General features: G+C 43.4%; 1 protein-coding gene across 1 annotated transcript in view; it reads right to left on the minus strand.

The window, feature by feature from the left end:
• The window catches only part of LGR4 (leucine rich repeat containing G protein-coupled receptor 4), a 56,873-nt gene that overhangs the window by 22,997 nt on the left and 8,021 nt on the right, over positions 1 to 25,855 (minus strand). The window contains exons 2-3 of the mRNA XM_015863442.3: positions 13,320 to 13,391; positions 513 to 584 (exon numbers count right to left, since the gene is read on the minus strand). Coding sequence (XP_015718928.2) covers positions 513 to 584; positions 13,320 to 13,391 — 144 coding nt within the window. The remainder of the gene's footprint in view (positions 1 to 512; positions 585 to 13,319; positions 13,392 to 25,855) is intronic.

Here is a 25,855-nt window from a genome sequence, read left to right on the forward strand (position 1 = left end):
TGAAGCAATGTTCTAAGCTTAGAAGGAAAAACAGGATATGAGAAATGGGGCACTCAATTCAAGCTTTTTATTTTCAATAAGAACCTTCTTAATATTAAAGTCATTTTCACTTAAAGCAACATCAAACTACCCAAATGATTTTTATCACCCTTAGTGGACAATGCAAAGGTCAACCAGTATTGTTAAAAGTACCAGTCTGAGCACCTGATGGAATAGAATAAGGGGCTGAGAATAAGAGCGAGCTCTGTATGTCCTTCATAAGGTTTCTTCCTTCTTAAGACTCTAGTGCTACAACCTACACCTCATAAAGAAAAGCAAGTGCTCCCATTCGATACAGTAATTACAGTTTAGGCTGTTAAAGAAAAAGTAGGAGCAATATACATATTTTGGGGGGGTAATAATATTGTTTTAGCAAAGAAAAGAAATCTCCATCCAACCCATCAGTAAATAGGCTGACTGTGCAGTACTGTGCAGTAAGAAGGCATATGAAGCTCTAAAACCCAATTACTTACAGAACTTTGAGTTCTTTCAACCCAGACAAGGCCTTCGGATGGATAAAAGAAAGGTCATTGCCAGCCAGCCGCCTGGAAAAAAATTGTAATAATAATTTCAATCATTAAATGCAGCACTTCTACAATCTTCTTACATGAGAAATCAGCAATGCAAACAAGTAGGCACTTTGAACCCAAGTATGACATATGTTTGGTCAGGTAGTTCAGTCGTTACGTATCTTTCACAACCAGAATTCACTCAAACCTCAGGGATAAACTTTTGCAAACACGCTAAAAAAAGAAAAAAGTAAAACCAAGAAACAACACAACATCCTACAGAAAGATGAATGAAGAACCTTCTTACGGCACTAGGTTTGAAAAGTGCACTTCCCACTATCAACATGACCCTCGGGCTTTCGACAATGCTTTGGTGCAATGCATGCTCTGACATCCATGTGTTTTTAATCTATGCAGCAGTTTCTCTGAAGCTATGCAGTGAAGGAAGACCAGCTCGATGCTGAGGAGAAGCAGGGAAAGGTTTGTAATAAAGTCTGAAACACAAGGGCAATGCTCACATGGAAGTGGAATGTTTAATGGTGTTGAGAAGTGACAGAAAGTCTGCCTATGTTATCAAGACATCATCTTGATCACCTTTCACCTTTTTCTGCTAGTTATTTGGACATATTTTTCAGGAAAGAAATCTGTTTTGAGGGGAGGGAAAGAGAGGAAGGAAACAGAACCCTCAGCCGTATTTGTGTTGTCTCAAAATGGGGCCGCTTTCAAACTTGGACTGCTGGGTATCAGCACCAAGTAAACTGTGAAAACAACTGCGATATTGGAAGTCATAAATCCAGGAGGCACTGCAGAAGACAAAGGAGGAAAGCAGAAACATCAGTCCCAACGGCTGCTTTCCAGCAGCTCCACCCAGCCCCCACTCCTTGCTCTCCAACATTTCATCCATACTCTGAGCAGCAGACACTGTGCGGTTCAACCTTTGCTGAGCTCTCAGTGCTGCAACATGAGGTTCTTTTCTTTTTTAGGGGTAAAAGACAATAATGCAGAACACCTGTTAATCCACAGCTGCCAAAAGATGCCATCATTTCAGCCAAAGGATTTGCTTTCAGACTTGGTTTCACATCCAAGCTAAGCAAAATCGGCACTGGAAGAGGTCGTAAAATGAAATCATCTGGTGGAAATACTACGTACAACACAGCGTTAATAATTAAAAATCAGTATTTGCGCTTTACGGGATATCAAAATACACCACTGTTGTTACAGGGAGCTGAAGTGAGCCAGCTACACTAAGGGGAACATAATATTTCTAAAAGGAAAGGAACAAACTCATAACATCTGAAGCATCAAGCTTGCCAGCACAAAGCAACATTAACACAGTTTTATCATGCTCTCTACTTCTAACTAGGTCTCTTTTCAGTAGTGCGTGGGGACAGGACTAGGGGAAATGGGCTGAAACTTCAGCATAGAAGTCCTGCGTGAACGTGCGCAAGGCATTCTTTACGGTGAGGGTGACGGAGCACTGGAACAGGCTGCCCAAGGAGGTGGTGGAGTCTCCTTCTCTGGAGATATTCAAGACCCGCCTGGACACCCACCTGTGCAACGTGGTGTTGGGAACCTGCTTTGGCAGGGGGGCTGGACTCGATGATCTCTAGAGGTCTCTTCCAACCCTACAATTCCATGATACTGTAACTACCTAACAGAGATCACCTGAAGCACATGATTCCAACACAGATCTGCTCGTAGCACAACTAATGACTTCATAAAATGCCGCCTAATAGAAAACACGTTAGCTCTGTTTATCAAATCCATTTGTCAAAGGTAGAAGATTTTATTTATAAAAGGAGAACTGCTCACCCTCTACAGATCAGTTTGATTTTAGACAAATGGTTCCCATCACTCACACAGAAAGAAACCTAAGAGCTGGTTCTCCACACCAGCATTTTCTTAGCGATCTGCAGAACACAGTACTCAAAACATCGACACAGAAACCCTTAAATCAAGAATAATTCAGCTGAGGCTTCAGCACTGAACTACTCTGGCTCTTATACCACAGCCAATTCCCACTGCCTACTGCCCACTTCCAAAAGCAGCAGCATTGACCAGCTTCTGCCCAGCAGCTCCAGCTCAGCTGGGCTTCCCAGTGAAAGGAGTTGACATGCGACTTATCAGGCGTACGCTGTAACTTCTTCCTCTCCCCAGAGAGACCCAGGATTATGATTTGTTTTAAAAAGCTAAACTAAAGCCAGTCGGATAACCTCCCCCAGCCCTACAGAGCGTCGCTCACTCAGTGCCACTAACACAATTTACAGCGCACTGGAAACTAAATACAGCGGAGCCAGAGCAGGGCTTGCGTGACTTCAAACAGCAAGACTTAGCCTTCCTCAAGGCAACTCCTGTTTATTCAGCCTTTTGCAACCAACCAACAGAGAACCTTTTCCCCTTCCCTCCCTCCCCCCCCAAAAAACCCCAAACCCTGCAATCCATTACATTTCCGTTTCTCCTAAACCTGGCAGCCTTCCAGGAAACAGGATACAACTAGCCAAGTGTGCAAACGCTTCACTAATCAGTTTGCCAAATAGACATTTATCATTCGTGTCCTAGCCTTGGGGAGCGTGGCTGCTCCTTAGCAGCTTGAGGTGCAGCTTTCCAGCAGGCAAAGACAATGGGCTGGTTTGTGCAATGTGCCTGCCTCTGTTGCAGCCGTGCGCAGCAGAGCTGGGCTTCTCCTCACATAGCCAGCTGCGTTTTCAAGAGAGAAAAGAGCAAATAACAAGGTGTTCGAGAACTACAGAGATGTGGCACTGAGGGACATGGTCAGTGGGCATGGTGGGACCTCACTATCCTATTTGGGCCCAGTCCTGGGTGCTTCCCTCCAAACTGGAGTGACAACTGGAGGCAGCCCTACCTTTAAGCTGAGAATCCATCCTTTCCTTCCTTTTGAGAAGAAACAGTTTAAGAGACCAGGGATGAACGCCAGTTTACAGCTTGCTGGCCAAGTGACGTCAGTGTTCATTTAGAGCTCTAACTCCAAAAGGCATAGGACTATAAAACAGATTAATCTACAGAGACAGCCCTCTGTCCAGGGCTGAGAGGATTCTGCATTAGGGCATCTGAGCTACCTCAAAGGTTTTGTGGGGCAGCAGTGGAATCACAGTTGTAATGAAACACATTAGGTAGCATTATTTTAGGTTGGCAGTCTCTTTAGAACTGTGTAATGCTGAGAACTGCACTCTTCTGTTCTTTCTGAGAGAGAAAAAAATTAAAAAGGTGTTTCAATGGGATCAAATTTCTGCAAATTTGGACAAATTCAGATGGACAAAATCTATTTTGGAGTAGCAGTACATCAGGGGAGTACATACGGAGGACAAAATACTTCTGCTATCCTGTCATCCCTGGTAAGAGACCAGTACACTCTAATAATCATTTCAAGTGGCACAGTAAACAATCTTCAGATGTAGAGGACACCTTGTTGCTATTACAGAAATCAGGACACAATCTGGCTGGAGAATAATCATCCCCTATCTCATTCTCAGAGTACAAAGTAAGCGTAGCTTCTTGCACTATAATTCTTCAGAAAGCAGCAAAGATGCTCCTCTTTGGGGAAATTAAGAATTCTGCAATTATGAATCTGGCAACCCTGCTGCACGTTAACTGGGCCAAGCTAATCGCTGGTGTCACTCCAAGGTCAGGAAGGATGTCCCACAGAAGCATTTTTGGCTGCAACAACCAAAATCTATCATTCTGATAAGATGCAATATGAACATCTTGGAAACCTCTCTGCTTGCCTTCCATCCCAGATGGTGGTGAACCTCAGGTTACTGATAAAGAATAGATTTCCTTCCGTCCTTCTGAAAGGCTCACATTTGCACGTGGGAAGAGAGAGAAGTTTTACTGTGGGCTTTTTGTTTGTTTTCATGTGGGATTTTTTTTTGTTTGGCTTCGTTCCTTGCACCCCGGTAGTACGCTCCTAACCCTACCTGCCCATCTTATCAGCAGTAATAAAACATAGGGTACTTTCTCCATGGACAGACTGTGTAACTTTACCTTCTCAACAGAAAACCTAAATACTTCCACAAAATACAATCCTTATGTGTTGTATGAAATCAGACGATGCATTATTTCCACCAGAGCTGCTGGTGAGACCTAAGCCTCCTACTCAAGATCTAGTCATCCATTCACAGTCCATTTGCCACTGGTTCTCTGCTCCCTCAACACCTCCCTTTAATTCTTCAACTTCTACCTCTTTACAACCTAAGGGAAATATTCCATTGCTTCCCCTCTTGCACTTCCACCAGTTCTTTACTTCTTTGCTCTCTTCCACCTACTTAATGTTCTGCCATCCTTACATTCTTGCCCCAACCCCAACCACCAGATTCTTCAGGGTTCTTCACACTTCGCACACAAACCTATTCCAGTCTTCTCCAGATAAGTGGCCACTTTGGAATGGAATTCAGTTCCCTTAAGAGCAAAGCACAGATAAAATGTCTGATTATTTTTTAAGACAAAGAGAAAACCGAAGACAACCATCTTACATCCACCTTATACCTCCCAACAACTGACAAGCACGCCGTAATGTGCAATGCCCATTCTCAGCAGCTGCACTTACACTCATAAATGGGAGCCTCACTGCTGAACTGAACTTCACTTTGGTTATCTGTGCAAAGCAAATGGCCCCTCTGGGACTCTGTCAGCTGCAGCCTGCTGCACTGCTGTGAAGCAAATCAATAACCTACAGATTACTCCAATTCCTCCACGCCAATTTAGCCTAACTAAATGGATACTTTATTCTGCTTCTGGTAACGGAAAACACATTTACCCCCACCTCCTTTTCTTGCAGTAGTTTCATTATTACACAATCTCAACCATTCTTTATAAAACAGCAATCATGTAAGCCAAGGCACAACAAGAACCTAAACAAGTCTCTAACCAGAAACAGTGCTGAAACTTCACCAACTCCATCAGGCTGAGTAGGCACTTCTCATCCCAAAGCTTCCTAGCACATACAGCTCTCTGTAAACTATGCTGCGCTCCAAGGTAATGGTTTATTTTCCAGATGCATTCCTGATCAGAGACTTAACTGACAAACTAAACTGATTAAAAGTAAGTCTAACGCCTGTCCACAGTTCTACTGCTAAATTTTCAGCAAGTCACCCATTCAAACACCAGCTGAGCCAGTAGATCCTTGAAGCTGCTTTACTCTGTCCACGCAGTCTGTCTGTTGCCCTGATACTCGCTATACTTTCAAGCACAGGCTGACGCTGCAAAACATGGAAGTGGGTTAAATCTACACCTATGTGGCAACTAATTCTGGTGCCAGTTTTCTAACCACTTCAGATGTATAACAGGTAAATACAAAACCCAGGTTTTGCAGACATGAAAACCTTGGAGAAATGGGAGTCATTTTCCTGATGGCTCTTTAAGTGAAGGTTAAGAATCAGGTTATCCAACAACCTTCCAAAGGCTGAAGAAACCCAAAAATATTTTTATCAGAAACATCTACAATTTTACTTCTATAAAGGAGAGGCAGAAGAACTTTACACCAGCACGGGTTACTTTGTCAGCACAAAGATAAAATCCACTGATGCTAATTAGGTAAGAACTCAGAACACCTACAAAAATACACCAAAATCAACAGCTGCTCAAAAGGATGGAAGAAAGAAGGTAAAAATGATGTAGTCACATCTTCTTACTATATCATAACATCAGAGCTACAGATTATACTTTTCCAGGCTGGAACTTGGAGCTCCCTGCACTCCTGTCTTGTCACTCATGCTCAGTTAGTTCCAGAAGCTGAAAGGAGGAGCTGAGTTGAACAGCACAGGTGTTCCCTGGGGTCTCTGCAGGAAGGGAGGCCCACAGCCTGAGAGCTTCTGAGGTGCCACTGGTCCTCCAGAAGCTTCTTGCCTAGTTTATGCTTTTAGGCCGCCCAAAAATGGTGCTCAGGCAGCATAATAAAGGAAGATGTGTAGGACAAGTCTTGAAGCCTAATACTGCACAGTTCAGCCTCCGGGCGGCTGAGCTGAGCCAGCTCCTGCGTGCACACGTGAAGGTATTGCTGAACACCAACTAAAAGGCGACAGGTAAGGAAAAAGCTTCAGTCCCTTTCAAATGTACTTAAAGCTGACACATCTTGGTATGCCTGCACACAACCATGATGAATTTCAGAGGTATTACATGGACATAATACACTAAAAACAATGGAATTTGCTTAACTTACTACAATTCATCCCCTCAGAAAGAAATGCAACTGTTAAGTACAGGGAGAGCTTTCTAAGTCACAGAAACATTGCATTTATATCAGCAGGACTGAAACTGATCCAGAATAAAACTGATTTAGGGCTCACCTAGATAAGAAAACATTAATTAAACACTGGTTGGCCAACATGTTTTTAAACATCATTTAGCATCTCGCGCAGACCAGGTAGGTGATGTTTAAAAGCATCTTCGCTGACTGCGGTTAATTCTACTTGGGAGTCTTTGCCTAAAGGTTTGTCTTGACTAGAATTTGATGGTGCAAGCTACGACACGCCGATATACTTTCTAAAGCTCCAGCACACACAAAGCAGCAAACGTTTCTAATGTATGCTAGGTGGTCAAGTCAAAGCCTAGGCTCCCAACTTGCTAACACATGTGAAACCTACAACTCACATTTTCTTCATTAGAACTTCACCTCTTGGAATTCAGGCTGGAGGGAGCAACTGAAGAAACTGTCTCCTCCAGCTGCTCAAATATTCAGAGGTGGCAGACGGATGATGTGGACCCATCAGCTCCCAGCCCCACGCCAGATATTTCTGACATCCCATCAAGGGATGGCCCAGCTGGCTGACCTGCCAAGCGAGCAGCTGAAGGGAGCTCCCTGCCTGTTCCATGCACACTCGGTGGGAGCTGGATGGTGTCTAGCATAGTCAGTTGACTCCAGCCATACCAGCCAGTGTCACGAGAGGATGCTTCAGCACAGCCTCAGCCACCACATGGCTGGGCATCAGGAAAACTTTTCATCCTTACTTTCCTACTCAAAACGAACCCACTGTCTTCGTGTAAAAAACACTCTTCCAAAAGACCAAGACTTCTTCCAATGCTCCACAGCCAGGTGAGAAAAGACTGCATCCCAAACTAGCAGCTCAGCCTTGGTGGCCTTGGCCTCGCTCCAAGACATGTCTTATTCACAAAACCAATATAATAAAAGAGACAAGACGCTCCCTCTCCCTCCTTGAGGAAAACACAACTTGGTGCTGAGGCAGAAATTAGAAGAAAGGGGATCATCTAAATTACATACTGAAATAGACACTACAAAAGCAAGCAGCTGCGACATTTCAGCCAGGTGGTCATCTTCAGCTGCAGTTGAGAGGAAAAATAACCCTAGACATTTCCCTTGCAGATACTTCCTGATTACAACCTTATGGCAAAAACATTTCATTTCCCACTGCCAGTATGCATTTTAATTAATCCTTACGTTCTCAAAACATATTTTTGTCAATTAAAAGCCACAATCAGAGACTCTGGCTCAGAGGATAGGGTGAGTGAGATGTTTAAGGACCTCTTAGTGCTGTAATCAGCACAGGTATAATTAAACAGTCATTCTGTTCTCAGCTGGACTCTCTCTTTTCCTGAATAGCTACAGTTGCACACTCACTCCTCTCTCTGGATATTTACTCACCTCTCAAAAAGCAGATGAGCAGTTCAGGAAAGAGAAACCTTTTTTTGATTAAAACTTTCATTTTGTCACTTTAATTCTCTGGAACCACTTTCAGCCGCTAATAAAAACCTCAATAAAATAATAATCTGAAGACAGCGTCACAAAAGATGGACTCTTCCGTACCATATGAACAAAAGCAGAAACAAAACAGACCTTGGCATAGCATGCATCTGCAAGGTCACTGAGCATTGCGGTCTCTTGGTGCCTTCAAGAGTGATTATTTTCATGCAGTACACTCTTTGAAACTACAAGAGTCAGAGGACAGTGAGCATCTTCCCTGCCCTCATGGAGAGGGAGACAGTGCCCTGCTTCAAGACAGCTTCAGGAGGTAGATGCCTTATTGTTTAAGCCCTATCCAGCAGAGCAGGGTAAAAAAAGAAGGGAAGGTTTTAAAACATTAAAAGAGTGGAAACTAAAACTAGGTAAGAAGGTCATTAAGGCAGGGAGACATTTACTTTGTTGGAGTGGTACAAGTTTCTCAAGTCAAAACAAAAAACAGGCCAAGAATACAAAAATCACTGCAATTTGGCTTCCCTAAGAGAGAGCCATTTAATTAAACAAGCTGATATTTCACCAGTGCAGAGGATAGAAATCACATAGTCAAAACCCCTAATACCACTTCAAATAATTTTATATGTTAGAAGGAACTAAAACAGTTTAGAAAAGCAACAAAACATTGCGCAGCCCGGCTCTTCTACTTAAAAATTCACACTGCAAAACAGTTTCTGCTTTCTAAAAACACTACATTTATCGAAGTGTATTTTCCTCCTCCAGCTTTCTATAAATATTTTAAGGTGTGGTTAGAAAACTGCAGCCAAATTCTTCAAAGATTTTTAGTTTCCATACCAAGTTCAGGGCTGTATCACGTTTATGTTCACATTTTCTGGAGAACACACTTCTTTAACTGCTGTGGCAAAGCCCTTGGTGGTCCGCTCCTCGCTGACTCTGACCATTGCTGTCTCAATCATGCGCAAATTACTTCCAGATGGGTATCAGTTACACAGAGATGGAGAATTTTTATAACGTTTATAAATAGTGCAAGAATCCCACAGACGCATGGTAAGTGCACTATGCTGCAACATGCATAAGCTTGTGAGCAGGGGCACAAGGAGCGCACAACCCAAGAGGCTGATGTTGCTTGCAGATTAGCTGGAATGCTTCTGTTTCTGCTAGCAGAACTCAGGTATCGTCATGGTAGAAAAACTCAGATCATATCTGCCAATACAATACTTTGCGAGGCACCCAGTGCCCTGATCACAGCCATTTAGCATCACACGAGGCAGCCTACTTCCACCTGGCCTTCAAGTGCCATTGCAGGAGGCCATCAGTCTCCACACTATTGGATCTGCCAGTCTCGTGGAGATGCCTCCAGGCACCTATTGTGCCTGGAAACAGCACTAGACACATAAATTTTAGGCATCCAAATCAGTGCCTCAGCAATGCAGCATCTTTTAAATCAAGCAGCCAGCTTTTACAAATCTGGTACTCTACTCCTCTCACTTTTGGTTGCTACCATTCCTTTCAGGACTTGGAAAACGATCCTCTAAAGTCTTTTGAAACTACAAAATTGCACGAAGGAAATGACAACCCTAATATTAAAGAACTCCTAATGCATTTTTTAATCTAATCTTCTCCATATGTGCACTACATAGGACTTAAACTCCTACATAATACATTTAATTGTGTTCCATTTATACTCAATTAAATTTTGCGATACTGTTTTGCAATACTAACTCTTGCAGGGCCAGAGGATTTGACAAACAGAAGGGCTAAGGGACTGTACAAAGAGAAAGTTGTCTGGGGCTCATCTCCAGGATGAGTAGAGTTAATGGTGTTGATGGTGGTGTGATACTCACTGCATGCCCATTAGTTTGCATGATCCTCATCTGCTTTAGGCATGCAATTCTTGAGAAAAGTTCTAGATGGCAAAGTTGCTTTCAGCACAGATTTCAACACCACTTTGCTTTAACTCTGTCTCTCTTCCTTTGGCATTGAGACTCACGCCCAGGTTTGTGTGCTGAAAAAGCAGTTTTATGAGTTCCTGGCAGTCAAAATTTGGATCTGTTCAAGTGTAAACAAAATCCAGGAAGAAAGACTGAAAATCATCTGTGAGCAGAGAGGGAAAATTGTGGTTGTACGGTGGGAAATACGACTGTTTGTTCTAGAAACAACCAGGAAAACTGAAGACCAGAGATTTCTGCACTCCTGTAGCCTGTCCTGTAGAGAAAACGGAATCAACAGAATGAAACCAAAGTGCATCTTGTCTGGTGCTGGCTATTTCAGATAAGAAGGTAAGCTGCTCTTGTCTGAGTCCACTGTAGCCTATTATATTCTCTTTAAGAAGAGCCTGAACCAGAGTTCATGTGCTTGTAGATGACCATTATCAAGTCTTTATACGAAAGGAAGAAACGTTCCCCATTTCACTGCCAGTGGACAAGTCCCAGAGGCAGGCTGCAAACAGTAAGTGAGCTGCTGCTGTGAAACATTAACAGCTCACAGGCTTCACTTCATGGTTTTCAAACAAGAAAACTTGAAGAACTGAAGGTAGATACTGTCAACTTACGGTTCTGCTCTCAGACAATTTCCTACTGCCCTACATGTGCGATAGCTTCTGAACTGCAGACAGTTTTTCTTTAATAATCTTTCTGGAGGTTCTTCTACCTCTGCAGCGTAATAATGCTGGCTGCTATTTCCAAGGTAAAGAGAGACTACGGATAAAAGAAGAGATTGCTTCATCTACGCAGTTACTTTCCCAGATCTTCCAAAGCAAGGCCATCACCTGCCAACACCTACCCTTTGTAGGAGTTAAACATAAAATAAAAATGGCATTTGTTTTGTTCTTCTGTACTTAGTAACTATGATTTATTTGGGTACGTCCAATTCTTTGACAAGTATCATTTTTACTGCAAGGCTGTTTTTGTTTTCAGAACTTCCTTTAACTCTGAAGTCAGCTAGGAATGAATTTAAAGCTTTTGGGTGTTCACATATCACTCTGAGCATTAATGCCAGTCTTTTTTTCTTGCAAAATGACATGTTGGAATTTTGGGGAACAATGAGGTGCATGCAGCAGAAAGTACTTAGGTTATAAGCACAATAGATGGTGGCTGAAGGCTCTGCCTTTTTTCTTTACCTCCTGACACACCCCTGGGTTTATGGAAGTTACACAACATGCACACCCACCAGTTATGTTTTATTGCTTAATTACTTCTAGGGAACAAATGAAGGCTCCCACAGTCACCTCAAGTTGGGGATGGAGTTGAGAAAACAGCACTGGTTGTTGTTTCAACATTTGATGTGAAATATAACTTAAACATTTTGGAGGGGAAAAAAGCACTACAAATATAGACCAACAAAACAAGATGCAGACATTCAGTAGCGCATATTATAAAGCACAGAGGGAGCATTGGTCAATACAAATCCTGAGCCAAGCAAGCTTCCCCCAGGCCTTGAATTTCTTTTCTTTCTTTAAATTGATCACTCAAGCCACGCAGCAGCCTTTAGTATACCATGTCAGTCATACAAATGCACCATTTGAGATCCTGGTAAGCATAACTTTCTCCAAAAGGTATAGTGGAGTTTACTGTAATATTAAGCTATGCTTAAAGTAAGATGTAAGAAAACAGAAACCGGTAAGCAGGAAAGAAAGTATCACAAACGCAATTCAGCTGACATTCACCTGTACTTCACAACTTCACTGAACCAAACCAGAGCCACTTAAGCTCAGTGGAGGCCAAGATGTTTAAGTGTATTAACAGTAGTAGCTGCTACATTGTCAGGACAGACCAGAGACCAAAATCCAAAGCAAAGGTAGAACCCCCTTATCGGACCCATCAAGGCAGCTGCAACACAAGGAACACACACAGGGAAGCCTTCCACTTGTCTCCCACTTCTGGAAGACAAGCCTCTCTGCAGCCATCTCTATCAGCTTCAGCACATTTTTGGTCCACTGAGATGGAACAGATGTATAAGTTATAGCAGATAACTAGAGTCAAAAGATTCCAGGTTTTATCTGTCATCTTGCTATAGTATCAGTTTAACCTGCTGCCCTCTACAATTGGTTTTGCTTCAGTTTCTTTTCCTTTAGAACTTGGAACAATGCTTCCCTACCCAGTAAGGGTTTGTCTCCTTTTGAGAAATGAAATGCTATTTCACTGAGATGCACTTCTTGATAACAGAATCTCTTAACACAGAATTCAGTTCCAGTCTCTGCAAAATCCCAAACAGGGACAGCCCTGTTTTCTATTTTAAACATTCTTTGATATGTGAAATACTACTTACTTTGGCACTGTGAAAATGCAAGAGAAGTGTTCTTGCCTTTCCTGCTGCTTACTAGTGGAGGTTCTCAGTATTGGCAAAGGTTGAACCATTACCCTACTTTACAGATAAGGAAACTAAAGCAGACAGAAATCACTCATCACTACTTACTGAAATAGCAAGTCAAAGCCTTCATCAACTCTGCAAACAGCTCTCAAACCCAACCCCATTTTGTGCTACACTGTTAGGGAGTGGTTCAACTGCAAAGGCATCGCTGTGAAGGCTTCAACTCAGCAAAACACGAGATATATGAGCATGGGCATTAAAGTTCAGAAGTGCAGGTACCACCTTAGTAAAACCCAAAGCTAAGAAGAGAGAGGGACAGCTGAGAAGTGGGTTATGGGAGCTGGAGTGTGATAACAAGTCCTGCACCACAGAACCTGAGGTTGTGAATCAGGTCAGGATGTGCTTGTGAGCGCTGCCTCTGCAGCCTGCAGGAGCAAAGGGAGCAAGCTGCTCAGTAACTGAAACAACGTATATTTTATAGATCTTATGCAACAGTTACAGTGTAGCTCCATCGGAAACAATGGTAATTACACACCTCTCGTATCATCTTTGGATAACACTGTAATTAGGATGTGTCATCACTCTAGCCGTGATTAAAATAATTACTGTAAAAAGTCCCTTGTAAGTAGCATTTACTGTTCCGGTTTCCAAACATGCAGAGGATTATTATTATTATTTTTAAGGCATAACTGCTTTCTCTGCACACAGCTTTTCTCAACGCCATTTCCCCACCCACCTTCCTCTTTTACAGGGCCATAGAATGTCATAGCAAAGTGAACTCATGCAAAATCACTTACAGCTCTTCCAAGTAGGGAAAGTTCTTGAACGCATCTTCTGGTAGCCTGGTAATGTTGTTCATGCTGACATCCCTGTAGAAGAAGCAGCACAAATCTGTCAGTGAACAGTAAGGGACTTTCACACTCTAGGAAAATAAAATGGCAGAGATGGCCTGATAACAGACAGAAGCTTTCAAGCATCAAACTGCAGTAACTGTTGCTCGAAATATTCAAGCTAAACATTCAAAGTGCAGTAACTTGAGACTCCAGTCTCAGCAACCTTTCCAATGAGCTGTAGGTAAAAAACGTTTTCTGCTAACAAAAAGACCAGAAACCTACAGGGGTATCCATGCATCTTAGCATCAGTATGGTGCTGTTATCCCCAGCACTGATTTCCACCAACTTCCACATGCATACAATTTTAACACATGGTTAAGGCCTCTCTAAAACCACAGCACATGAAAAAAGCTTTTCTAAATTTTATGACCACCCACCATGCAAATTTTCACCCCGCAATGCCTTCATTTAACAAGAACAACAAAATAAATATGTGCACTGGGACTTAGAAAAGAGCTTCTGGAGCAACTGACAAGAAGAACAGAAACATGTCCCAGCTGCACCAGACTCTTTTTTTTTTTTCTCCTACAAAACCTATAGGCGTCCTCAAGGTAATAGTTTTAAGCAGATTTCACTCACAGGCCATGAGCAGAGGCAGGCCGGCAGCAAGTACTTACATGATAGGTATGCAGACCTGCTCAGCTTTCTGCTTTCCAAATGAGCAGTAAGTGGCAAACTTGGTGCCATCACCTCAGTTCACATCTGTGTAACCATCACAGATAATCTCCTCCTAAAGCAAACCATTACTCAGTATAAGAAATAGCACAAAACCAATTCAGCTTGATAATTAAACTAATAACTGCCTAACGATTCAGGAAACAACATCAGTTCTTACTTTATACTTTGCTAATTTAAAGTTTCAGCATAAATTTAATGAGTTTAAGGAGAGATGCTCCTTGGTGCTGCTGCCACTGGAAAGCACTTCACAGATGGACACACAGCACCTTGTCAAGGACTCTGCATGCAACACAAGGCGCTCTTTAGGACAGAAATGCAAAATCCCACCCATCTGAAAGCAACAGCCTTGAAGTTTCTAGAGCCAGGAAGGTCCAGTCTTCAGAAGCTTCCCAAGCAATCATCAAAAGAGTTGATGGAAATCACGCAGATATCTTGCATGGCTGGTGTCCAAATTCTATGTAATTTCAACTTTCTTTGGGATCTGAAATTAGGAAAGAATGCTTTGCCCGTAGCCCCAAGTGTAAGCATCTATGATTCCAATATGGGCAGCAGACTCTCTGGATGTAAGCACTAATCAGAAGACCCTAATAATGAAGACTTGAGAAGCATCGCTATATCCATAAACTCAATTGAATCTCATTTTCAGTGAAACTGCATTTCTAACACGAAGATGAAAAGATGTATCGCGATTCCAAACTCTGCACTACAAGATGAACGTTCAGAGTGCACCGACTCCAATGCTTTGCTGCAAAGCTGGTTTTATTACTCAATTATGAGCCACAGAGGTAAGCTACAGCAGCAGTCAGAGACAGGCAGCAGAGGCACACGGGTTTGTTCTTAGGGGACGAACACCTGCATGTAATAGCAGAGCAACCTTTTGATCACCATTAACAAACCCTGCTTGCCCTGATGTTTAATGGTACACTGCACCTCAGACTACATCTCTCAAAGGTGGTGGGTCTGCACCGTTGCTGGGATTGGTGCAGCGCACCACATTGCAGGGCCAACGCTGCCAGCAGCACGGCCAGGCAAAGCTGCAGCTCCCAGCAGTTAGCCATTAACTTGGCTTATCTGTACCGAGGAGCTGCGTAAATCCCTGCTCGCTTACCACCTTCGGCTGGGGCAGGTCAGGGCGTGATCAGGCACGGAGCTGGCACCGAAACTGCTACAATGAACAGCCCAAGGTGGCAATGCGTTGCGCAAGAGAAAGCTGCACCGAGGGGATGGCATGAATCACGGCCCTATCATTACAATTAGTTTCACCATTTCAGGCAGAAGAGATTAACAGCAGTAAACAGCCTGGTTCTCCCTCCGACAGCACTACTGCTGGGTGGCTGAGCCATCAACCAGGCTCGCACACGGACAACAGCTGCGGCCTACCCTGCAAGTTTCAGTCTTCTTTTTGGAGAAGGAAAACAAAAAGATGAGCCCACAAGCACCTTGCAGAAACCTCCCAGCAAAACCGTTTCATTCTCCCAGGTACAGCAGAGCCCAGTTCCTCCCACCTGGAAGTCACAGCAACACCCCCTAACAAGCACAGAACAGGAGAACAGTGCAGGGGTGTCTGAATGGAGGGACATCTACCAACAGTAACCAGCTACTGAAAAGGAGCATCTCAACCAAAGCCAGTCACAATGGGCTGCTTAAGAATTGAAAGACTTCTGTGCTTCCCTGTGCTTCACAAGCAGCTAACTTTGTGTCCCTCCACCTATCTTTTGTGAAGCTTAGAAGGAGAAAGGGAAGGAGGGAGAGGAGTGTTTGTTGAAGGAAAGAAGATCATGTTTCAACAAGGCACCTTTAAAATCCTATAAAATACTCCCTCTGAGCAAGCTTAACCTGTTTGCTGATAGATAATAGCATGTAATACTGTAGGCTCCATTCAGTCTTTTCCAAGGTCTGGGCCCTCTGCCACTGAGCTATTTAATTATAACACTTAGAAAATGATTTAAGTAGAGTTATCTATATTTGAATAAAGCCCTCCCACCTACTTGTACAAAAACAATTAGGTAAAAGGTCTTACTCTTACATAAAATTCCCCAGGTAGTAACACTGATCCAGCTTCAGAAGTACTAGGAAAACCTACAGTTATTAATATTGTTTCAAAACTCAGATATTAAAGCCAGATTACTGAAAAAGTAATATAACACGGTGCAGGAACATACTCGTCAACAATGAGTTGTCCATTATCACCAGGAACATTGAAGTGTGGGTAATAGTTTCTCTCCCCCTATTTAGATAATCAAAGAGCTGTTGGTCCAATATGTAGCTGTATGGCATTGGTCACCACCTGGAACAGAATCAAGGTTAAGTCCAGCCAACAGAACTTCAAAAAAGGACACTGATGCTCTGAGGGCACAAGTCAGTGTGAGTCCCAGAGGTGCTTCTCTTCAGGCCTAGTTACTGCTAGTTGTGCATCTCCAATAGCCATTAAATAACAGCAAAACTAAAAAATGAAAATAGGGGACCAATTCTGGCCACTAAAGGTCTCACAGGAGGGCTGGGTGCACTCCATACTGGATTCTTTCCGCTGGGCCAGCGTCAGCGCTTGCTGCATCCACGGTAATGGGTCAGGAGCTCCAGAGAAACAGCAGGCTGGAGCAGAAGCAGAGCCAAGTGAAGTAGGCTGGTTGAAGCAGAACTGCAGTGCACAGTGTTGAATCCCTTGGAGGAATGTGCAGACAGGACGAAAACCAATTTATACGTAACCAAATCACATCCCAGGAGGCAGTCTCGGTGGAGACCAACAGCCGAACTCCACCTCGGTTTCAGAGCTGCTTTCCCATTCAGCCAGTTCCTTCAGGATGGATATGAAAACTCTCAGGGGACAGAGCAAATCAGGTTGCATTAACATCCCATGTCTTAATCATATTTGGTATGTAATGAAAGTGCAGAAAGCCTAGAGGGTCAGCAGTTAAATTTTAATTAAATTCATTCAATTAAAAATAATTTTCAAAAAGTAGGGTGTTTTTTTGTTGTTTTCCTGTATATTCCTGATAACAAGAAGCGAACAATTGCCTTCCCAGAAGCATTACTTCACAGCCACCACACTGAACACTAGCTGCCCAGACTGTGAATTCAATTAATGCAACTGCAATATGTGGATTATATACAGGCATGCCTGCCCCAGCAGCTAAAAATCGGACATCAGGCAAAGGAAAGATTATGCTTACAGAAAAGCCTATACTTGGAAAGTGACCTTGCAACAGCATCTGAATTTCAACAACGGTGAAGTGACAGGTCAACTAATTTTATTTCTCATTACCTTTTACACACTATAGAGTAGAATCATGTAATCATTAAGGTTGGAAAAGATCACTAAGATCAAGTCCAACCATCAGCCCATCCCTGACATCCCACTGACCATGTCCCTCAGTGCCACATCTCCACGGTTCTTGAACACCTCCAAGGTAACATTTTCTGGATACATAACTTAATTTTGCACTCACAATAAGCATATCAGAAGTGCAATTTACGCAAATGTTTCCTTTTCCACTTCTAAGAAACATTCTTGTAAGAAAGGAAACATCCAAATATTTCAAGGCTTAGTCAACCTCTTCCCTGACCAAAGTATTAACACCACTGCATTCCCACCCAGTAAATATATAGCCACTTCCTATAGGCTCACAGCACCTTATCGCCTTTTGTTTGTACTGCAGCATGAAGCCAGGAGTGTGGTTCAATGTGTCACCCTGACTGGCACTGGACAAACACCTGGCTGGAGACACTCCTTGCCTGGAAGGTTTGCTGCTCACCTGGGCATTCAGCCACTCAAGCAGTTTTTTAAGCAATGCTCACATGTGGATGAAGCACGTAAGGTTCTTCTTCAGGGAGCCGTCACCATTCAGAACAGCCAGCAATTCCTGGCTACAGAAGGGACCAAGGCACACAACAGCTTTAAGAAATGAGGTACACGGAGTCCTGCTTCAGGAAAAATACCACAAACGCACATGCATTCTGTTGATGCCAGTCAGCCTTGGGCATTTTGCTGAAGCAGGACCTACAACATTTTCACTGACAGCCACAGAAAGGCTAAAAAATGCCAGACAGGTCTGTTCCTGCAACAGAAGCAACATTCCCCTCTTTCCCCACCATATTTGTCCTTCCTTCTTCTCCTGTCACATCAATCTGTTTTTTCCCTCCAACACGATGTCTTAGCTTTCTTTCAGACACAGTAACTAGCTCTAATGTACCCTATTCATGTGTCAGTCAAGCCATCATCAAGATACTGGAGGGAACAATACTTGTATGCAAAGACCTATTTTGGACTGGTATTTGAGTCACAGTGGGCCAGCCATTAAGCAATCACACGCAGGATTAATGGTCTCTGTTGACACATGGTGTGGAATTCACCAAGAGAAAGTTCCACTGTGTTATTACTAAAGGGATCACAGCCCGGAATTGAAATACAGCACAAGTTCCTGCTTTCCTCCACTCATTTTTTAAGAGCCACAAGTTCGGTGTGGGCTTGGGGCTGAAGGAAGAGCTTGTTTTCAGCTGGAGAGGTAACCAAAATGCCTTTTGGTGTAAGAGTATTTCCCTTACAGGTGTAGAAATTTAGTGCAGAGAGTAAAAATGATATTATCATTCAGGGTTTGGTATTTGCTTACTCTCTGACCCAGGGACTGAGCACAAAAATGGGGTTGTGACTGCATCAGGCACAGCAGACAAGCAGCCTAAGGGTACATCCGTACTGAGACACTCTTCACACACTCACAGGTATCTATCATGGGATGGGACCAAGTGGCCCACACGAGGCTGTGAAGAAGCACTGGTGGAGCAGAACAGGAGCTGGGACTATCCACATCCCAGGTCTGCATGGGATCCTGCACATCACGTTGCCAACCCAGCTCTGGGCATGATAACTCTCCATGTGGTTCTATCACAGTGCTCTCTGACTTCCAAGTTTTTAGAAGCCGCATAGTACAAACCATCATTGACACCCAAGGCAGCAGGGATACTGCACTCACCTTAGCGCACCTTGGATGCACACTTGCATCCAAACTATTCCTGACAACCAGCATTTGCTGGCAAAACTGGAGCTGATCTGTAGAATCCAGCAGAGGTGACCAGAAGGAATTTTTACTCCATAGGCCTCCACGTACAAACCTCATAAGTGCAGTCTTGTCGTGGGGGAGAAGAGAGGACAGCAACAGGTCGTATGCTTTAGGCTACAACCTATGACACCCCCAGGGCACAGTTACAGGTGTGTTTGCTGACAAAGAAAGCTGTCTTATGTTCCACTGTGCAACTGCTTGTAGGCAGCATGCTGTAATCAGATCATTAACAAAAATCAGACCAATCATCTAGAGATAAATAACAACCCTCCTGCCTTCCATCCTTTCTACAGCAAGGCCTCACAGGGCGCAGAAAGGAGGAAAAGTAGTAAAGAAGGCAATGAGAACTTGACAACTAAAGAAGACACAACATACAGCTACATCATCAACAAGATCAATACCAAATGCCCTAGAGGAGTTTGGCAGAAAGACATTTGTCACCCATTAAGCAAATGAAGTTTAACACTGTGCTTGCAGCCGGCCCCAAACAGGAGGGTACTGGCAAGTGGGACAATTGCCCTTTCCATCTCAGGTTCACAGTAAACCACCAAGGTAAACACATAACACTATACATTTCCATTTCCATTAATGAGTTAAATCAGTCCCAGGTTAGGGGTATATCACAATTTTAATTTAAGTCTAAATCCAACACAGACACTCCACGTGTGACAAGGTCAGTGTTATGTATGCTGCTGCTGAGGGAGCTCTCAAGCACTTTTTCCTTACCAAAAGCTTTCGTGAGCAACCACAGCTGAAATATTAACAACAGCACCAAACTATGTAACCTAACCAGCTTAATAAAGCCCATCCTATTTTCTTATCCCTCCCCACCTCCCTGCTCCTCAGCCACAAACACACACAACACGCTCTGAGCTCCATGCACAGCTCCATGCAGCGTCAACACCTCTGAGGACCCGGAGAGCCAGGCTCACCCTTTGGACTCTGGGACAGCACATCTCGCTCCACCTAGCAACAGCCCTACAACAAACAGTGCCAGCACAGCGCTGCTGGAGGAGCTGGCAGCCACAGCCCAGGCCGGGCACCACCAGCTCTCCAGAGGCAGATGGGGACACAGCCATGAATGTTTCTGAGCTGTCCTGAACAGAGCCCAGCACTTAAAATCACCAACAGAAAAGCAGTGCTATCCTTATACACATATAAAAGCCTTCTGCTTTGTCTTTTTGCTCTGTTAAGGAAGAGCAGATGAATGGCTGCAAATCCAACTTCAATAACTCCAAGTATTTTGAATCTTACTCGTTTTCTGCTGGTTTATTTTGGTCCACTCGTCCGTCCCACCCAATGTTTAGAAAGCCTCAGAACTCTGGATAAGCCCCGGCGTTTTTAGCAGACCAAAGCAAAAAAAGGCAAAACAAAATTAGCGTATGAACGAAGTCACTGATAGGATTAAGTCGGAACAGAACATATAAACATTTCAACCAGACCAAACCTATACACAACGGTGCCAACGACTGGGAATTTTTTTTCCCCCCCACTTGCATAACACGCATAGCTTGGATGCAACTAAAAATTATTTCTGGGAAAAAATAGAAAAAAAAAATAAAAAGCAGCTTTTTTTTTCTGCAGCACAGCTCTATAATTATCTATATGCTGTGGGAAAACAAAAAGCACACAGTGCTGCTTTCTAGTGTCAAAATAGATTTCATGGCAGCACCTGGAACTGCCTTTATAGAACTAGATGTGCTTTCACATGGCACTTTCAGGAGGCATCTCGAGTTGGCTGATGACATGTGAGCTACCCGGTCCTGCTAAGATGTGAGAAGTAGGGTTTGGTAATTCTTAGTCGTCAGCTACGGCACAGCATTTTAAAAAGCAAGTAATTCCCTGTTGGAGTAGAAGGCTTTCCACCCTGTTGAGCTACGCTGGTTTTAGCAACATTCCTCTTTTTGATCTGAGATGTAGAGCCAAGTCCACTGCACACAGGAAAATACAGCGGTCGTTCATGTCCAGCCTCACCTCCCAAGGAGCCTTAGACACTAAGCCAAGGGAGAGCTGTGCAAAATCCCTGCCAGGACACTCAGAGATCAGCTACAGGTTCAGCTGGTGGCCCCTTTCACTGCCAGCACATGTGTGTGTGCAGCCATCACTGTCAACATTGCACCAACAACTTCACACAGTTCATGTTTTCAGGAACTTGGCAGAGCTGGGGCCCTGCCCTGACAGCAATCAGAGGATGACAAATATATATATACATTTATATATGTATATACACACACACTATCATTATAAACCAGGCCTAAATGCAGACCTTGGGTGGCTGGAGAAGGGACCCCCACTGCCACCCTACAGTAATCAGCAGCAGGCCTGCTGAGCAGCCAACCTGCTCACATGGGATTTTGACGTAACAAACTTCAGTGAATGAACTCCAAACAAGGCAAGGCTTCTTTATCCACAATTGCCCCAAACTGGAGCAAATGTAAAACACAGTCAGCAAGCCCAGCTCATCATCAGTCAAACCTTTTCATTCACATGAATTAAAAGCATAGGTTCCAACAAAGAAGTTCTAGGGGAAAGTAAAAACAAAGGTGTAGGAAAGGCCATTATAACATTCTGGATCAACTGACAGCCATGTGGGAGAAGAGGCTGAAAGTTTACAGCTCACAGGTGCTTTCTGAAGTCCCTGCATCCTGCAGTTGTGGGCCCACCTGCTAAATGTCATTCCGCAGCTATGGCACACAGCATGGTGTGAGCTGACGGCCATGGCAGGGTTAACATGCACTGCAAACCAATTAATAAAATAAACCACCCCACAGTTAATTTATTTTTAAAGGAAAAGAAAAAAAAAAGCTAAGAAACTAAAAACAAAATGCCACTCTGTCACACACCCTGAGTCTACTGTTAGCGTAGGGAACCCAGCCATTGAGGCAGTCCCACTCCATGCCAGCACATTCACAGTAGTTTCCAATAAACATCCACACAAGTCACTGGAGGGGGAAGAAAAAAAATCAATCTGTTTTCTTTCATACAATTCCACAAAACTAACTGTCATCACAACCATCCTTGTGGCAGAAAAGTCCATATTTGCCCGCAGTTAAATCCGTCTGCAGCTGCCCTGTGGAAAAGACAGCCAATAATTGGCTTCTTTCACCTCTGTTAACCACGAACAAAAGTGTCATTCAGCTCCCAAATGGACAGAAGGCACCAATGGATGGGCAGCTAGCTGAGCCAATGGGCTGGAATAACAATAACCCTGTAGCATTTTCTTTTTCCTTTTGTTTAGTCTTTCAAAGCCCTTAATTAAGACCCTCACAAAGCACCCCTACAGGCTCCTTTCAATGAGGCATTACACGCCTGTTTTCTTGTATTTAAGGAAGAAAAGTAACAGGGATTTCTGAAACACATTAAGCAGTATACACAATTTCCACGTATTCACCACCGAAATACTGTTACATTTCAGCTTTTAAATATTATCGGCAATAAAAGACAAGTTCGAGTTTGCCGAGTCCCCTCTTTGTCGTAGGCTCCTTGCCATTTTAAGGTAAAAACAACATGCAATCGGCCATTAACGTGCCAGAAGGGCACGGGCTCATCCAGCCCCACAGCGGGCAGACAGCTGAATGGACAGAATGGAAGGAAAGACACGGTCCCACGGGCCAGTAAGGGCTGAAAACGGCACTTCTCTACACTCAGGTTGGCTCTGCTGGCTGAAGGGGCTTCACCAACGACCAGCTGTGTGTTCGTCTGCGATATACGTGGAGGTCTTCAGCGTACCAAGAAGGTGGAAGCAGACCCCCTGAAAGCACGTAGTGCTCCCAGGCCTTGGCTGCGGCTCAGCAGTGGCAACCTCTTTGCTTCTTCTTGGCTGCTGTTTGTTTTACACTGACCCAAAAGCCAGATGCTTCTGCCTGTATTTACACAGCCCAAGAAGCAACTTGCCTTTCAGGAACTGTCCTCCAGCGTTAGGAACCAAAATCCCTCTAAGTCTTGACTGAGGCGGCCAAATTAATGCCCAGCGGCTGCCACCTGTTCTATACAGCGTTCTTGCTTCCTCCTGTTATACGGAAATACAATGTAGCTTTACAACAAGGTAAGAGAGTAAAAAGAAAGGAGGGGGAAATACATGCATTATTTAACTCCAAGTGTATATTCTGGGGGAGCCTGTCCACTAGGACTCCTCACAGCAGTGATCTCACTGGAATTTCAATGTTGATCAAGCAGGAAATTTGCTCTCAAGTTGTTGTATTAGAAAGTAATTTAAATTGCAGAAATGAACATAAAGCGTCATCCTAAGTGTGTTTGGTGTTATTAGATACAATCCAAACTCACACTGTGCCAATACAAATATCCCAATCAGTGCACCTGACAAAAGACCCTGCAAAACAAACTTCCAAACCACACGGAATCATACAGTGATTTGAATCTGAAGGCCATCTAGCCCAACTTGCCTGCAACAAACAGGGACACCTACAGCTCCATCAGGTGCTCAGAGGTCCATCCAGCCTGACATTGCATGTCTCCAAGGACGGGCCTGAATCTGAAACCGTTTCCCCTTGTCCTCTCCCAACAGAACCCAAGTTACAGTGGAGGTAACAAATGCCACTGCTATAATATAGTGTTAAAAAAAAAGCTAAAAAAGACTCAACTCCTCCCTCCCACAGCCAAAAAAGTCCCAGAACAGGCCACACAAAGGGGAAGACCTGCCTCTCGCTAGTCACAGCCCAGCACCCGGCACTGACGGCTCTCACTACCTACACAACCATGGCCTAAAAGCATAAAACAACACAGCCTGCTTTGCCAGCACAGTGGCTGCATAGGCTGGTGAAGCGCTTCTTGGTGCCCGCGTTCCCAGCAGAACAAGCTGCATCAGCACACAAGGTATCCTGCTGGCACAACATCTGCACATCAGAGCAGCCTGCCAGCTCAGCTCGGTTAGGAGTCACAGCCCAGACCAAATACTTGTGCATTCAGCAGTAGAGCTCTGGCCTTCTTAATTCTCCCCTGATATGAACCAAAGATAATAATGCTTACCACTGCTGACACAAGAACCTAAGTTAGAACAGTTAGTGTGTTTTCTAGTTCCTCAAAAGAAAATTCATAAATTTGAATGAGACCTTTCACAGAAAACTCTCTGACAAGATTAAATCCGATAGCTACTGCTCACCATTACAGATAAATGAGACCAAAAAGCACTCAATTATGAGCAACTTTATTGAAAAGGTCAAGTTCTTTCTTCAGTTTCTTCAGCACTCACATGACTACACTATTTAAACCTAAGTAGATTTTTATCACTAGACTGTCAAGAGAAAAACGGCATACTTAATGCAAATCCAACATCACAAGTATTTACATGAAAAACAAAGACCTACCACATGAACTATCTAGCCCACACTCTTTGCAACAGAGATTAAGGCTTGTCAAGTTTAATCATGTACATGGGATCAATTCTTTATATAAACACATCTAATGCACATCTAATGTGATGGAAAAGCAGGAGACCCACAGAAGGCAATCTAAGTCATCTACCTGCATTTCCAGCCTGGCTGTGTGTCCTCCTGGCAGCAAGCATTTCACAGATGAACAAAACTGGACTTGTGATCCTGTCTCCTCAGCTACCTCCACACAAAAGAAACGTGAATATGTTTTCACTTCACCATATGAACAAATGAGCAAGGAAATGCTCTAGTTCTTATCTCAAGCCCAACTGATCGATACGAACTATGTTCTGATGAAGAAGCTATGCTGCTAGGAAGGCAGGATTCTGATGGATACAAGGTGGATGCCAGCACCAACTCATTTTAGAGTCAGCACCAGATGTGACAAGTATAAAGCATATGCAGTTATTTAACTCATAGTGGAGGGCTGGGTAATCCTGCAAATGACCAGAAACCACAACTTTACAAAATAACCTTAAAATAAAATGTGAGAAAACTTTACCAACATGATCCCTCTGGTTTTGTCTGGTTGTAAACAACCACCAGGATATAACGAAGGCAGTTTAATGCAAAGGCATACATAGCTTTGTCACATTCAAAGCACTTGGTCTTTCCTGCATATATGAAAATAGCCCATTTTATAAACATATTTGCTCTGCAATTAATAGCAGAGTTAAATGACTATCTTACCTTAATACAGGCACTTATATATCCCAGGGGTCCAACACAAACTGAACTTTTTAACACAGAATAGTTATGTACAGTTACACAGCACGGAAGGCAGCGTCCTCATCCCTTCGATATACCGGGTGATATATTTTGTATAGCACACAGATTAATAAAAGTTGTAGAAGACAAAGCTGCTAGAACTAATTCTGCACTTTGCCCCCAACCTAAATGATTCCTAACTACTACTGCCTTAAAATAGAAAGATTTGAAGGAAGGAACTACCCAACGATGAACAATGAGAACGATGTAATCCTGAGAAATTTCCACTGAATTAAATATGTATTTCCTTGCTATCACAGGAGCAATCAGTCTGGCAATATTGCATCACATTCATCACACATGAAGTCACGCTCTTTTGACATTTAAATTGTATATGACTAAACTGCAGTTGCTTGTAAAAAGAAATGGCTGAATTAATGGAAGTTATTTGCTAATTTATATTTCCTATTCACCTGAATCACCTCACGTACAGCATAAGAAGGAGGTGCAAACCAATGCTTTTCTGGTAAGTACCTACTGCCTTTATTTAAGTGAGAAATTTGGTAGTTCTATACACCTAGCAGCTCTGTTTCAGTGAACTGAAGCTTAA

The sequence above is a fragment of the Coturnix japonica genome, chromosome 5 (assembly GCF_054131305.1).
Source record: "Coturnix japonica strain WE chromosome 5, WE-NBRP24, whole genome shotgun sequence".
NCBI classification, from domain to species: domain Eukaryota; kingdom Metazoa; phylum Chordata; class Aves; order Galliformes; family Phasianidae; genus Coturnix; species Coturnix japonica.